We start from the raw sequence: 13672 nt of genomic DNA, 5'->3' as shown, positions 1-13672 counted from the left end.
ATCTGGAAAGGCAACAGCTCCACTTTTGCAACATGTTCTCGCTACAGGAGATTCTCAGCTCACCGATGCTCTCCGCCTTAGCGCAGCCTTCGATTTCGACTCCACCGCAAAACTTTGGTTCGTTCATAAGCTCCTAAGCATCAGCTGTCAATAAATGTTAAACACTACAGAACCCCTTAATCAAAAGATTTTAGGGGTGCCCTTTAATGCTCAACTATACATGTTTATGAATGCCCATCTGCAAAATATGTTCACTTCTCTTCAAAGAAACAACAAAGTGAAAGAAGAAGTAGAAGAAAATGAGGAGCATGTAAGTACATTCACATAAGTTTCTGACCCTTCGTTTACCATAGATTCAATTGATAACCTTCTTCCCGAAGTATCTGCAAGGTATTGAGTGTTGTAAACATATTTATTTACTTATTTATTTCCCTATTTTGTTTTTTTTTCAGCTTTTTCAAGCTAGGCGAAAAAAATATGTACTTCAGTCTATACTCTTTTACATGCTGCTTTCTTTCTAACTTCTGGAAATTATCTCTTCTCGTAAATTTGTTCACGAAACACGAAAGGACTTAGTTTAAGGCCAGCTCATTTTATGTTGTGGGCGTGTATTTTGATCTTCTGGCGGCTTTCTAACTAATTGCTTTAAAGTTGAAAAAAGCAGATCTTTTCCTAATCTGAATGTTTTTTTTTCTGGTGTTTCGGATCTATTGGTAAACAAAAACTTAAATGAAATAACAAGTGCACTCAAGGCAATGTTCTTCTTCTTGAAATATTCTTGCTTTTTCTTTTATTTGAATTTAGTAATGTTGCATGATGCTCTGATGGTGTAATCCTTAACGGCTATTAGGCTTAGTTAAGGCATAAATGATAGCATAATATTCTTACGAAATAGTGTTTTTATTCTGACATTTATTCTCACTGCTATTATTTTCAGAAAACGCAATGTTCGTTCTCGATCGACAACCTGCTGCGACCGGAAAGCGAAGAGAAGCAGGTAGAGGAAACAATCGCTCTTAGCGACCATGAAACAAGCGGCTATGTTAGATCCATGTAGTGTTAATATTCGCAGAGAAACAAAAAATCACATGTCGTCGAAAATGCTACCTGCTCCGCTCTTTTTTCTCTTGTGTCTAAAGAAAAAAGGAAGAAAAATATAGAAGAAACATTTCCGATATCTCGACGAGACTCTCTTCAAATCCTTTACGTATTCTTGAATCTTAAGAGTGAAACATAGCGAAAGTTGGGTTTTTTTTCAAGATGAAAATTGGGAACGTTATAAAGTTACTGGAAAGAGCTAAAGAGTTTACTTGGGAGAGGTTGATGTACTGAGTTTTATTTTAAATGTTTCTTAGAACGACTAACAGCTGCAAGAAGGAAGAGGGATGAGGGAGTGAAAAAGGGTTAATATACAGATATAAAAAATAGTGGATACTGAAGAAGTAGTGCATAAAAATACACAATAAGATAAATAACTGATAGCAATTATCTGACCATCCATACTACTAATTAGTACTACTTATCGGTGAGAAAATAGAAGTCAGATTTTCGAATATTTCATAGAAATTCTTCATAAGAGAAACATCTTCTTCATCTTCATTCATTAATCTACTCTTATCATGATGCTTTTTTACTCGTATATGTACTATATTGTTATATTATATACTGTCCAAATAACTTGTTTTTTTATCTGCAGTCTATAATAAATGGAAGAACAATGTTAATTTAAAACATGGCAAGAAAATCTAGGTTTTCAGAACTCGAATACCCCCGATTCGGACGTGACGACGTACACACTCGATGCTCTCGAAGTATCCGATGGGCGAACGAAGAACACGCGAAAGTAGGCAACTTACTAACAATCTTTGCTCTTAAATAATATTGTGGATCTAGTGAGAGGACGAAGAATATTTATGGCTTATAGCACAATCTGCTATTCTTCCTCATATTATAAAGACTACTAAATTTCGACTGATACAGTACCATTTCAAAATAAATATTGCTATTTCTGAAGTAGGAAGTGATTTGCAAATGGTATTTTCGTATTTTAATGGAAAATTTTGGAACAAAATCCAGGGTAAACTATTTCCGTTGGTGCAATCTTTCTTTTTTTAGAGGGTTGCCAAGAATGTTTTAGCCCTGTTTTTAGCCTTCTTCCCCCCTATTTTACATTTCCAGGTCTACGAAAAAATAATTGATAATTTTGGAGTGATGGGTGCATTCACTAGTACTGTACTAGTCATTTTCATTTTTTTAAGGAACTGATCTCATGAAACTATCTAGCAATGCTGCAAATTTTTCAGAAGAGATTTTGGAAAGAAATGTTGTGTATTTGTGATTCTAATGCAAGTATTTGCAGAAAACGTCTTTATAAAAAATTGGAAAAATACGTCCATAGCATTTTCTCCAAACCATATCACCAGGATGCAACAAACGTACTTTACACTTCAGATTCTCCGACTCACGATGTGTTTGTGATCAATGCGGGAAATCTTATGCAACAACAAGTAACCTCAGCAGACACAAGCAGGTGCTACTAATTTTTAAATGTGGAATACTATTGTAGTTGAAGTAAATTAGGACCGATGGGATCTAAGAGAAGAAAAACGAACTTTTCAGACACATCGTCCTTTGGACAGTGAACATGCTAAGCAGTGCCCTCATTGCGATCGAGTCTACGTGAGTATGCCAGCGTTGAGGTAGGCACATTGCTAGATCGTTTAGCGACCACCTTATGATGCACCTGGGAGGTCATGCAATAGGATAACACGTTTGCGCAACCGGTGTGAATATCAGCTGCGAGAATCATAGCCAATTAGGATACCGAGTGTTCCATAACTGTGAACTAAGACCTCATAAAAAAAATGTGAAATAAATTGGCTTATGCACATTCCAGTATGCACATCCTGACTCACAAAGCCAACCACAAATGCGAGATTTGCGGAAAAGTATTCTCAAGGCTGTGGTTGTTACAGGTATGTTTCGCGAATGAAACGTATTTCCAGATACCGGAGCAAAAATGAAGTGAATGATTCCAGGGTCACCTACGTTCTCACACTGGTCAACGTCCATTCGGTTGTGCACATTGTGGAAAAAGTTTCGCGGATAGGAGCAACTTGAGGGCACATATTCTTACTCATACAGGTTCGTCGCAGTAATCTGCCGTTGTCCGCCTCACTTCATTCGTAATCACTTGTGGTCCCGACATCGTGCTATGATGGATGCGAACATGACTACTAAGTCTTAAGCAAAGTCTTGCCGAGGAGCCCAGGATTATGATCATCATGTTGTCAAAGCGTTGCTCAATACATGCAAATTATTGATGGTAGAACGAGCTCTTGCAAGAGTTTTTCGTCCGTCCGTTAACTTTGTTCGTAGAATTTCAGGTATTCTGAAGTGAAAATAGAGGAATTATTAGAAGAAATTAGGCTAAAAAAGGGACTATTAGTAACTTCTTTTTTTTTTGGCTGCAGATTTCATCTTTTACTGGACGCATTGCTGCTGTTTTGATTATATTGAATCCGAGAGAAATATCCAACATTTTTGACTTTATAGGATGCTTTAGCACTATTTGTCTCAACAAATTCTTTTGAAATTTCGCATAAGAACACAAAATGTCCCTGCCGATGCACGTGCAGCTGAGTTCTCAATGACTGCTGTTCGTTAGTGGAATTGCTTCGTGCAGTATTTCTTAAAAATGCTATTATGAAAGTTCGACTCTTCATAAAAATAAATCTCAGGATGGGGTCGGCTTAAGGCTCCAGTTTCAAATTTCAGTGATTACCAATGCTAATGAAAATACGATCAACTGCACAAAAAGGAGATATAATGAAATCACTCTATTTAAATTAAGCCCTTTTTCCCTCCCTTTAACTTAGATGTGAGGGAGTACGTTGACAAATGCATAAGGGTTCGCAAACTTTGTTCTGCATAATAGCCTCAAAACAACATGGATTTTTACTGGCAGCATGTGAATACTTCTAGAAATCTTGGAAAATTTTTGAAATTTCGTACTGATCTACTCTCAAATAACATCAGTAACTATTCATTTCTACTCTCCTTCTTTCATTTTCTTTCTGCTTTTCAATTCCTATAGGATCATTGAAGAAACTGTGTTGAAATCTACAGTAGAATGCAATTACAATTTCAGGCGAAAAGAAGTACTCCTGCAAAAGTTGTGGTCGACGTTTCGCTCTGCGCAGCTACCTGAATCGCCATATGGAAACCTCGTGCAAATCCGAAAATAATTAAGGGACTTATCGGTTCAGCAGAGCATTTTCCATAGTATTAATTAAGGCTTACACGTGAGTATGTGAATAATAAGAAATAATAATAAGAAACAAAAAAAAATAATAGGCGTAATAGGTATTGGTAGCAAGACTACACACAGACGTAGCCTTCAATCTTATACTGAGCTTGTTTTACCAAATATGTCCATCCGAGTGACTACGACGCATCTACCGCAACGCACGCTCTTGTGCGCTTGACATCACCTTTGTTCTCCCTGTTTTGCACCAATTAAAGACTTGTTGCGCTCACCCGATTGAGCATATTCAGTCCCGACTGGATGTGTATATTTGCGCGCCTGATTTTGGTAGGCGCACATTTTTAATTCTTGCGTAAAATTGATTGTGATAAACGCTTCAGGTTCCTCTTTTCTCTGATGCGGTACTGTTTCTTTTTTTACTATCTTAGCGTTAAAGGCATCGCCCCACGATTCTGAGGCGTCTTCAGGTGGAGTATTCGTATACGGGATCCTAGATTATGGAAAGAAGGATGATTCCGTCCATTTCTTGCCAAATGGCGTAAAAAACGGCCCGGAATATGCGGCGTGTGCACGCCGCTGGCGCGCTCCAATCGAACTCGTCGTAGAAAATAGCGCGCCGGAACGCTCGAAGCCGTGTCTTCCGGGCAGTTTTTTACGGCAAATAGGAAGAAATGGACGGGATCACCCCTCTCTCCATAATCTACGATCTAGTATACGAATACTCCACCTGAAATTCGTACCACCTCAGATTCGTGAGGTGATGCCTTTAACTAACTTTAGATGGCTTAGCATTGTCACGTAACATTAGATTAACACTAGTAGTAGTAGGGTCGAAACGGGAACCACGCTGCGTTACGTAGGAGGTCGTGCTTGGAGCGGTGCGTTAGAGCGTAGCGGTTAGGATCGAGTGGGGACCTTTGCTAGCACCATTCCTTCAGTTCGCAATGGTCCCACCCCGATTCCAACCGCCATCACAACCGCGCCGCTTCGAGCGCAACTTACGCATGTGCCCCGTTTTGACCCGACTATACTAGAGACGAACATATAGATATGATCCACTCTTAGATTGAATTGTCAGTTTTTTTATCTTTTCATTTTTGTATGCCTTCTTCTTTGTATTTTTGCCATTCTGATTGATCTCAGCATTGTTCCTTTTGTACAGATGTCCACAACGAACCTAGTCAGTTAGGACACTGCAGAAAAAAAGCTGTAGAAATCCTGCTGCAGAATAAATAAGTTTGTGATTACGCAGAGTACAAGGTTTTAGTGAAAATCCACCTCAATCCTGATGCTTCCAATCAGATGTCTGCTTTTCGAAGTCGCAAATTGTTGAAGAATTGATGCTTATCGTATGTGATATCCGATTTCTGCCCAATATTCCGAATTGCTCGTGAAGGGATCAAACATTGATTTTTGGAGATCTCTTTATAAATCAAAGATCCTACTGAACTCATTTAAAAGTTGATTATCAACAAGTACCAACAGAAAAGACTCCTATTTTTCGAGATTGTTATAATTATTTCCTTAGCGTTATCTGTAAATATGTGGGGAATTCATATATAACGGACATAAAAATCATGCTATATAATAACGTTCTTAGTCTGTCAGGTGTGTATGTGTGTGAAACGAAATTCCAAAATAGAGGCAGAGGATCCAACGGCGTCGAATTGGTGTGCCGGCACAGCAAACCGGTAAAGTAGAGTGGGACGGGTCTCCTGGCATCGATATAGTACGCACTGCTGCACCAGTGCCGCCCAATAATTCTAATTGCATTTTTCTAGAGCTAAATGAGACATTGCGAACAGTTTCATAGGCTGACTGTGTTTCGTCCCACGCTTTGTGCTTCTCAGTGTGCGTCTCCTTGCACGTTCGTGTCAGGTTGCTAACACACTTCCTTCAGGATAAGGAAACACATGCAAACGGCTGCTTAAATAGTAGCGGACAATTCACGTGACCTGTCCTTGAACATTATCCTTGTCCGTACGGTAATGATGTTCAGTTCATTTTATGTCAGTTCGTCATTCTATGCTAAATATTTGGAAAAAAAAGAGGAAAAGAACTCATACTTTGAAAAGTGTTTTTCAATTGAGTCAGTATCGAAAGAATATAGGTGTAAAATCAAGTCCCAATATTCTCCTAATGTAGAACTCAGGAAGAAAACTGTGAAATATTTCGTCTACATTTAAATTAAAGAAAAGAGAACGAAATAAGCGCTGTTGGGAATATCCGAATTTAACGTGACGGAAGATGGCAGTACTTTGAATCTTCATAGAACTGAAAGCAAGCGAAACGAGTACCACAAGAAGTCTGGAGTCCGGCTTTATCCGGGCGTTCAAACTGGTAAGTAATAATAATGGACATAATAAGTATTTTTACATAAAAACATGTAAATGTTTTACACGTGAATACTATGACGACCAAATGATCTGCTTACTACTGCTGTGCACACAAGAATCTCCTTCGTAACTTCCATCGGCTATCAGCAGATCCTAGTAAAAGTACATATTTTTCCCATTTCAGTGTCTTCTTCAGAATTTTTTTCTCAATTTCTTTTTTTCCAGAAGTTTTTTTTCCACGCATTCCTACTGCCAACTCTCCGTACAGTTCAAGCCGCCGCATTTCTGTTCAAAGTCCATCACTCCTTGTTTTCTCTTTAAAGTGCACCATCCCCATTCCTCACGTCTCAGGTACTTCGAGGTCTAAGCGTTTTTTTTTCTGGAAAAATTATTTCATTCTCCTTATCTGCTTTAGAAAGAGAAATCGAACCCAGAGTACCTCATTGCCCATTAGAAGTTTGAGACTTCAGGAATACAGATTTCAAATGAAAATAACGAATGGACTTCAAGATATTTTTGCAGGAGACTAACCATCAGTACAGATCACAAAACAAATTCCAACAGAGAAAAAAAAAACTTTATTCTTCATTTTACTTGAACTAAGATTCGAATGAGAAAGTTGGGTTTATGATAAAAGGGCAGGATATGCAATTAGAACAGGAAATTACACCGGTAATTTAAATAAAAAAATCTGTTGATTAAAAAAGCAATGTTTATGAATTAAAATTGGCGACGTCAAATGGAAGTGTGGGTAGGCGGAAAAGACAAAAAGCAGAGCTTTATGTGGCGGAGAATACGTGATTACATGTGTCGCGTATTACCAAAGTTCAGCCCACTGGCGGTAGCACCTTTGTTGCTACCCATCTGCAGCCCGATCACATTCTGACCGGCCTTCAGCTGCTCTTCGGTCCACTCCCGCCTTTCTCCCTCAGACTCCTAGAATTGGATCAATTCAAAAACAATTCTCAACGTTCTAAAAAAACGGTCAGATAAGTAGAACTTGAAAAAGACCTATCCTGCACTGGATAAGCAGTGGTGATACAGCAATGATACACTGATATACGGAAACCAACGCAATCCTTATTTTCGAAATTTTATGCAGGGATCAAATTCACGAATGTTAGGAAGAATTCCTTTCTTTCTGCTAACATTGTACCTAGATATCACAAATTGCTAACATATCATGCAATATTTGAAGTCAAACGAAAAAGGATAACACACATCTGGCACAGCAAGTGTTAAAAACAAACTTTGTATAGGTAACATCAAAAAAGACGAAGTTGCTCGAGGTTATCAGCATTTCACCAAGATTTTTCGAAAACGCGCGTCATGAAGGTTCAAAAAATTCGTGTGTGAAATGAGAGGTGGGAGCTTTCAGCAAGGTTTCAGTCATATTCACTCACCAAGCTTATCCTTGATTGTGATTAGTGCAGGTCAGTAAGGAAATTTGCTTATAAACAGAATAAGCGGAAAGTTTCGGCAAAAGTCGAAGTCATACATTTCGACTAATCGCGGATCGAATTATGTCTAGGCGATTTTTACCATTCGCACAGTACTGCAGTTTTAAAAATCAAAGAAATCGAAGGTCGTAACTTTCAAAAATACACAGAAAAGCATTTTTTCCCAACATGAGAGTTTCCTACAGGTTACATACGAACATGAAAAACCAAATTCTAGATTATGCATTAGAGAAAAAAAGCGCAGTTTTCGGAAAAAAAATCTCGTTCTATACTTCGCTTTACACAACAACCTATCACCTTTTGAAACTATTGATGTCGTTGCCTCACTAATACTAACGTGTGATATTCAGAAATAAAAGCGAAGTATGGAACTATTTCAAACTATATTCAAGGAATGATCTTTGAATAATTGTAAGCATAGGGAAATCAAATACCATCCAATCTTCCAAACAAAACCACTCGAAATCAAAAGCGAGTTATCCACTCAAGCGATACAACTTCCATTTTTGTTCGTCTCAGCAATATTTAACGCATTTAGTGATGATTGTTGATGATGGTAATGAATTCTCATACTTTTTAGCATCTAAAACAGTCCAAAATTCACCTTCGGTCCAAGTCCTGGTTTTCCAAATAACTTTTCGCTTTTTCGAGCAAGTGACGACAAACAAACCAGAACAGTGTTGGGATCTTGCGCCTCGTACAAGTCGACCGTCTAAAAATGGACAAAAACAACAATTCTAGAGAATGAAGCCTTCTGGTTTAAGATATCTTTGTCAATCATCACCAAACACAAATTACCTGAAAAAGTTCCGGCTTAGCAACGTGCTTCTCAGCAAAAGATAAGAAGAAGGCGATGTTTTCCATCTGCTTGAACGCCATTGCCGAGGAGTTGATTTTTTTCACTGCACCAGGCTGCAGACTGTTAGCTAGTCTATACAAAAATAAAATCATTTGGCCTGGAAGAGACGTGAACGACTGCAACAACGATAACTGATTTTTGAAAAGGAAGAGAGCCTCCACACTTCTTTCGAGGACAAACATTCGAAGTGCACGCGATGAATATCGACAAAATAAGCAGCATAAAAGATACCTGCACAAAAGTGTTCCATCTTTGAAGAGACTGCAAAAGTTCTCCACACTTCCATCAGTGTTAAAATCCTCGCCAGTAACAGACTAAATTTTAAATACTAGTAGCGCATAGTCTGAGAAACATTTATTCAGATACAAGAAGAATGAGAATTTACCAGAGAGCTGCTAAAAGATAAGAAAGCTAGAGCAGTGACAGTCAACTTGAGTTATTGAGTGCTAGCCAAGAATGGAGCTGCAGCTAAGCGTTCTATAAGAATTTGATATGAATCGACTACACGGCTAGTACTATAGAGATAACCAAATTTTTTAGAAACAGCCGCGACTCTTTTTCTGTCAAACCACTTCACATTCACTCTGTTCACGTAGTATGACATAGTAGCACAATCAAGACAATGTTACAAAGCTTCCGCAACATGTGCAGAATGGGGGGGGGGGCGGTCAGGAAGTACCAGAACAAATTGTGCGCAGGCGACAAGACAAGAAAAATTAAGACAAGTTACCGCAAACTGATGGACACATTTCAAATGTGTTCATAATAAAACACATATAAATATATGACTACTATAAAAGATGTGTGAAGGAGGGACCGAATCCGCCGACAAAGGATCAACGACCTAGTGGTGGGTTTCAAAGAAGAGTTGGAATCTAGTAGTTATGTAAGCACAATCACTATCAACGAGTCCTGCCGTGAAATACCTTGTTTTGTTACGTAGAAGAATATATGAGATGTATTTGTACCGTATGTATATGACATTTTTTCCTTTCGTGGGAGTGGGATTTGGAAACTTCAAGCTGTCCTCTGGTTGCTCACTTCATTGCATTTTGGAGTTCCTAGATCACTGGTCAAGCTTTCTGTCATAACTTGTCTCAACTAGTGTTGTCTTGTCACCCAATTAACTCGCCTGATGCGCACCCGTGCAAAATGGAACCGTCAGTGTGTCATTGTTTTCCATTTCTAGTGTTTGATATGATTTAGTTGGTTTTCAACGTACTTCTTTGCAGGACTAAGCAGCTCCACGGGCAGATATATCCAGTACTGATGCGGTTAGATGTGTGTGGGGGGAGGGGAGTGAGGCCTTCTTCCAAGGATAAATCTTTCTTGGACAGCAACATATGTGCGCAAACCATGCTCAACTCGTTTATCCAACCAAATAAACTATTTATGGTGGATGTGAGGGCGGATGTGATCAAAGTCGGCGTTGGTGCAGCGAACTGATCGATGACGAGCATTTGATCCACTCAATCCTATATACTGCATGGCGAGCTTAGGGCATACTGCTCCAGAAACTATAGCCGTCTCGTGAAAAACAGTGTTAAACACACATGATTCAAGTTGTTACTTGTGTCAACATGTTAAGACCTGCTAAAGCGCTGTTTTGTTTCAAAGACATCAGCCCACGAATCTGGAGTGGTACGGGTTTTAGGCGGGTAATGGCTATGCGGGGTCGTAGATTGTGGGGAAGATGGTAATTCCGTTCATGTCTCCCTGTATCAGTGTAAACGGACGACCCCGGAACGCTGTTTCTTACGACGTCCTCTATTCCAGCGCGCCACCCTTGTGCCCTCTCGCCTGTGATTCGTTGAAAACCCATTCGGACGAGTTGCGGGCGGGGCGCAATGGTTGAGCATTGCAACAGAAGCCGTCGTAAGAAACAGCGTCCCGGGGTCGTCCGTTTACACTGATACAGAGAGAGATGAACGGGATCACCATCTTCCCCACTATCTACGACCCCGCATAGGCATTACCTGCCCGAAACCCGTACCACTCCAGATTCGTGTTCTGATGCTTTTAACCCGCCATCGCGTCACTAGTTATTCTCCTTGGTGTCTCTTAAATCATCCCATTCGTTAGGTTCTATAAATCTGGCTTCGCTTGTAGTTCATCCCCTTTAACGCTTTTGGAGATAAGTTCTTGTCGAATCGAAATGAATTTTTTTATTAGGTCTAATCAAAACAACATACGATAGCGTTGGTAATCCATGACTTTTTTTTTGAGTGCCGGCATATGTACCATCATATGGAGATACCGCACGCGGTCGCCTAGCGCCGCACCTGGCTCGGCCAGGTAATGGTGAAGCTAGAGTTCGCAATTTCCAACCATATGAACAAGAACTGGGCTTTTGTAGTGTAGCGGTTAGAGGTTCCGCTGAGTGCACGGTCGATCGGAGGTTCGAATCCGCTCTAGTGCTCACCAAGCCTTTCATTCCTCCGGGGTCAATAAATTGGTACCAGACTTGTCTGGGAGGATTGGGAGGATAAAAACACTGATTTGACACAACGGCCAGCCCCCGCAAATTATTGTAAACACCAGTTACACGTTCGTGAAACTCAAGCGATTCTGAATTGAAGTGAACGTGGTGGCGCATTCCAAGCGGATTGATTAACGCCAGGAACTTTATTCTTTATCTCTTTATGAAAGAGAACTCTACTTCGGGTCTTATCACTATTATTGTTATAACCACCCACAATTGATTCATGATTGGTTAATTGACGTATTCCTATTGAACGGAACTTTTGATCGCAAAAAACCTTCATAGGGCAGAAGAACCGTTTTTAAATCACAAGTGACCTTGGCATTTGTGACTTAAGTGCGGTGTCACTTTTCCATTGGAGAGAGTGATAGTTTATCAACCGACAGGTCATCACTGGAAGTGAATAGCTGAGTGGCCCTAAAACTTAAGCATTGGTCTTCAAGGATACATGTCATGTAGGCCAAAGAGAAGAATAGAAGATGGAGCCTCGAAGAATCCGATTTCTTGAGGATTCACGACAGCCTTCATAAAGGCTACATCACTTAATTCAAAGGCTCTCCTCAGATTATAATCTTGGGAAGACACATCAATGTGTGGATAGAAGTTGTTGCATGCGAAGAAATTCCGTTTTTCTTTTGTACCACACTATATGACTTAGCTATTCACTTCTGGTAAGCTGCTTTACAAATATTAGTAAAGTTAAAGGAGTAATAGTTCCAGCTCTGTCTTCCTTTCTTCTTAGTAGCTTTAACCTGTACCCCAGGTCCTCTAATACTAGCGCCTAAGTTTTAGGGCCACGACTGTATCAGTTATCCATTTACAATAACGAATGTTGACTGATGAACTATCGCCTCCTCAAATGCTTTTCTGCTTTTCAAATAGAGAAGCCATTTGTCACTTAATCGAACATTTCAACGACGTTCAACATCTTTAGACCAGAAACCGAACTCCACAACATAACAACTACCTGGAACACAAACTACCAATTGGAGATAACAATGAACGAACGTATCACCCCCAAAGATGCTTAAAAGCACTTGAAAGAGAAAAAGACATAGCAGAGAAAAAAACGGATTTCACGGGGTCAAAAATGTTTAGGTGTGATTCATGAAATAGGATGAGTCATCCGTAAACCACACACGCTCTTTGTTTGCACGCATTGATATTGACACCACTCGCTCCCACAGGATGTATGTCCTTAGTTCGAACAAGTCCAGAAGAAACTATTCCGGAGGTAAATGCATAGAGAAAGGATTATGATGTGAGGAGAAAGGTTGAGGGCAGTTGACCAGAAGAAAGTGCTGTTCCGATACGAAGAACTGGAATGGCCAAGAATTTAAGAGCGCTAGTGATGAGCGGCAGGAATAAAAAGGAATAATAACCGGCAACTAAGAACCGTCATTCAGTGCTATTCTTTGGACTAAATTGAATGAGCTAGAACTTCGACTGTAACTATAACTATCTCTATCAATACTTTTGTTTCCTATCTTGAACTGAGAATGGGAACTAAAAAGTTATTTATGACAAGAAAGAAGAATTACGGTTTCGGAGACAACATACAGAGACATTTTCGAGTTTCAAAACAAATAAAATGAAGTCATCGAACTTTAGTTTGGAACCCACAGATTATTTCATAGGAAAAATATTAGATATGAATTCTTGAAGATCGATAATGCCATGGCTCATCTAGACATATCCAAGAGAGGAATTAACACAGCTTACCTTCACCCATTCGAGAATTTGAACAGCAAGATCGCGATCATATTTTCCATGAATCTTCTGTTGTGCTTCGAGAGCGATCCCGGACTTTTGCGCTCGAACGTCACACATATTCTGAATGAGATGTTAATTAAAATTAAGTACGAAAAAAAAAACTGTAAAGCTATTATTGCATTCCTAACAGAGAACGACTACTGCATGAAATATAAAATGAAGAAATACTTAGTTGCGCTAAGCACCAACGCCACAGGGAAGAAATGTGCGATGTTTAGGGAGGAAAAATGAGCGGTCTATGTGTGGCGACGAGCAACCTCCAAATTCCATTTCCCAATCGATACTGTGGTTCCCTATTCATGCAATACGTCACGGAATCAATGTCATTCCAAAACTTGTGGGATTCCACAGCGCATTAGCACCGTGAAAGATCGAAGTACGTTTAAACCACCATGGCAAAGCTTCAACAGGGAAAGAATCACGGAGATAAGGGGTTTAGAAGAAGTAATGTCAAGCAAAGGTGAAAGAGTGCAAGAGTCTCATATAGATCGAAAT

At 39.6% G+C, this 13672-nt stretch overlaps 2 protein-coding genes across 4 annotated transcripts; one reads left to right on the top strand and one right to left on the bottom strand.

Moving 5' to 3' along the window:
- Positions 1-32: 32 nt before the first annotated feature.
- Positions 33-4251, top strand: RB195_006725 (uncharacterized protein; the record flags this gene model as incomplete). 3 transcript variants are annotated; one of them, XM_064179962.1, is made up of 10 exons in its annotated part: positions 33-117; positions 195-310; positions 938-997; positions 1758-1843; positions 2360-2507; positions 2620-2699; positions 2897-2975; positions 3039-3144; positions 3249-3386; positions 4151-4251. In XM_064179962.1, 10 exons carry the CDS (start codon positions 33-35, stop codon positions 4249-4251), a joined length of 999 nt encoding a protein of 332 aa, XP_064036876.1. The 3 variants fall into 3 exon arrangements, with proteins under 3 accessions (XP_064036876.1, XP_064036875.1, XP_064036877.1); XM_064179963.1 differs by lacking the exons at positions 938-997; positions 1758-1843; positions 2360-2507; positions 3249-3386; XM_064179964.1 differs by lacking the exons at positions 1758-1843; positions 2360-2507; positions 2620-2699; ... (2 more) ...; positions 3249-3386; positions 4151-4251 and having other exon boundaries at positions 938-1057.
- A 3153-nt stretch (positions 4252-7404) lies between these two features.
- RB195_006724 (uncharacterized protein) lies at positions 7405-13234 on the bottom strand (the record flags this gene model as incomplete). Its single annotated transcript, XM_064179961.1, has 5 exons — positions 7405-7539; positions 8668-8775; positions 8862-8994; positions 9154-9236; positions 13127-13234. 5 exons carry the CDS (start codon positions 13232-13234, stop codon positions 7405-7407), a joined length of 567 nt encoding a protein of 188 aa, XP_064036874.1.
- Positions 13235-13672: the final 438 nt, after the last annotated feature.

The sequence above is a fragment of the Necator americanus genome, chromosome I (assembly GCF_031761385.1).
Source record: "Necator americanus strain Aroian chromosome I, whole genome shotgun sequence".
Taxonomy (NCBI): domain Eukaryota; kingdom Metazoa; phylum Nematoda; class Chromadorea; order Rhabditida; family Ancylostomatidae; genus Necator; species Necator americanus.
The sequence above is the reverse complement of the archived record's forward strand: the minus strand, read 5'-3'. Positions and strand labels throughout refer to the sequence as shown.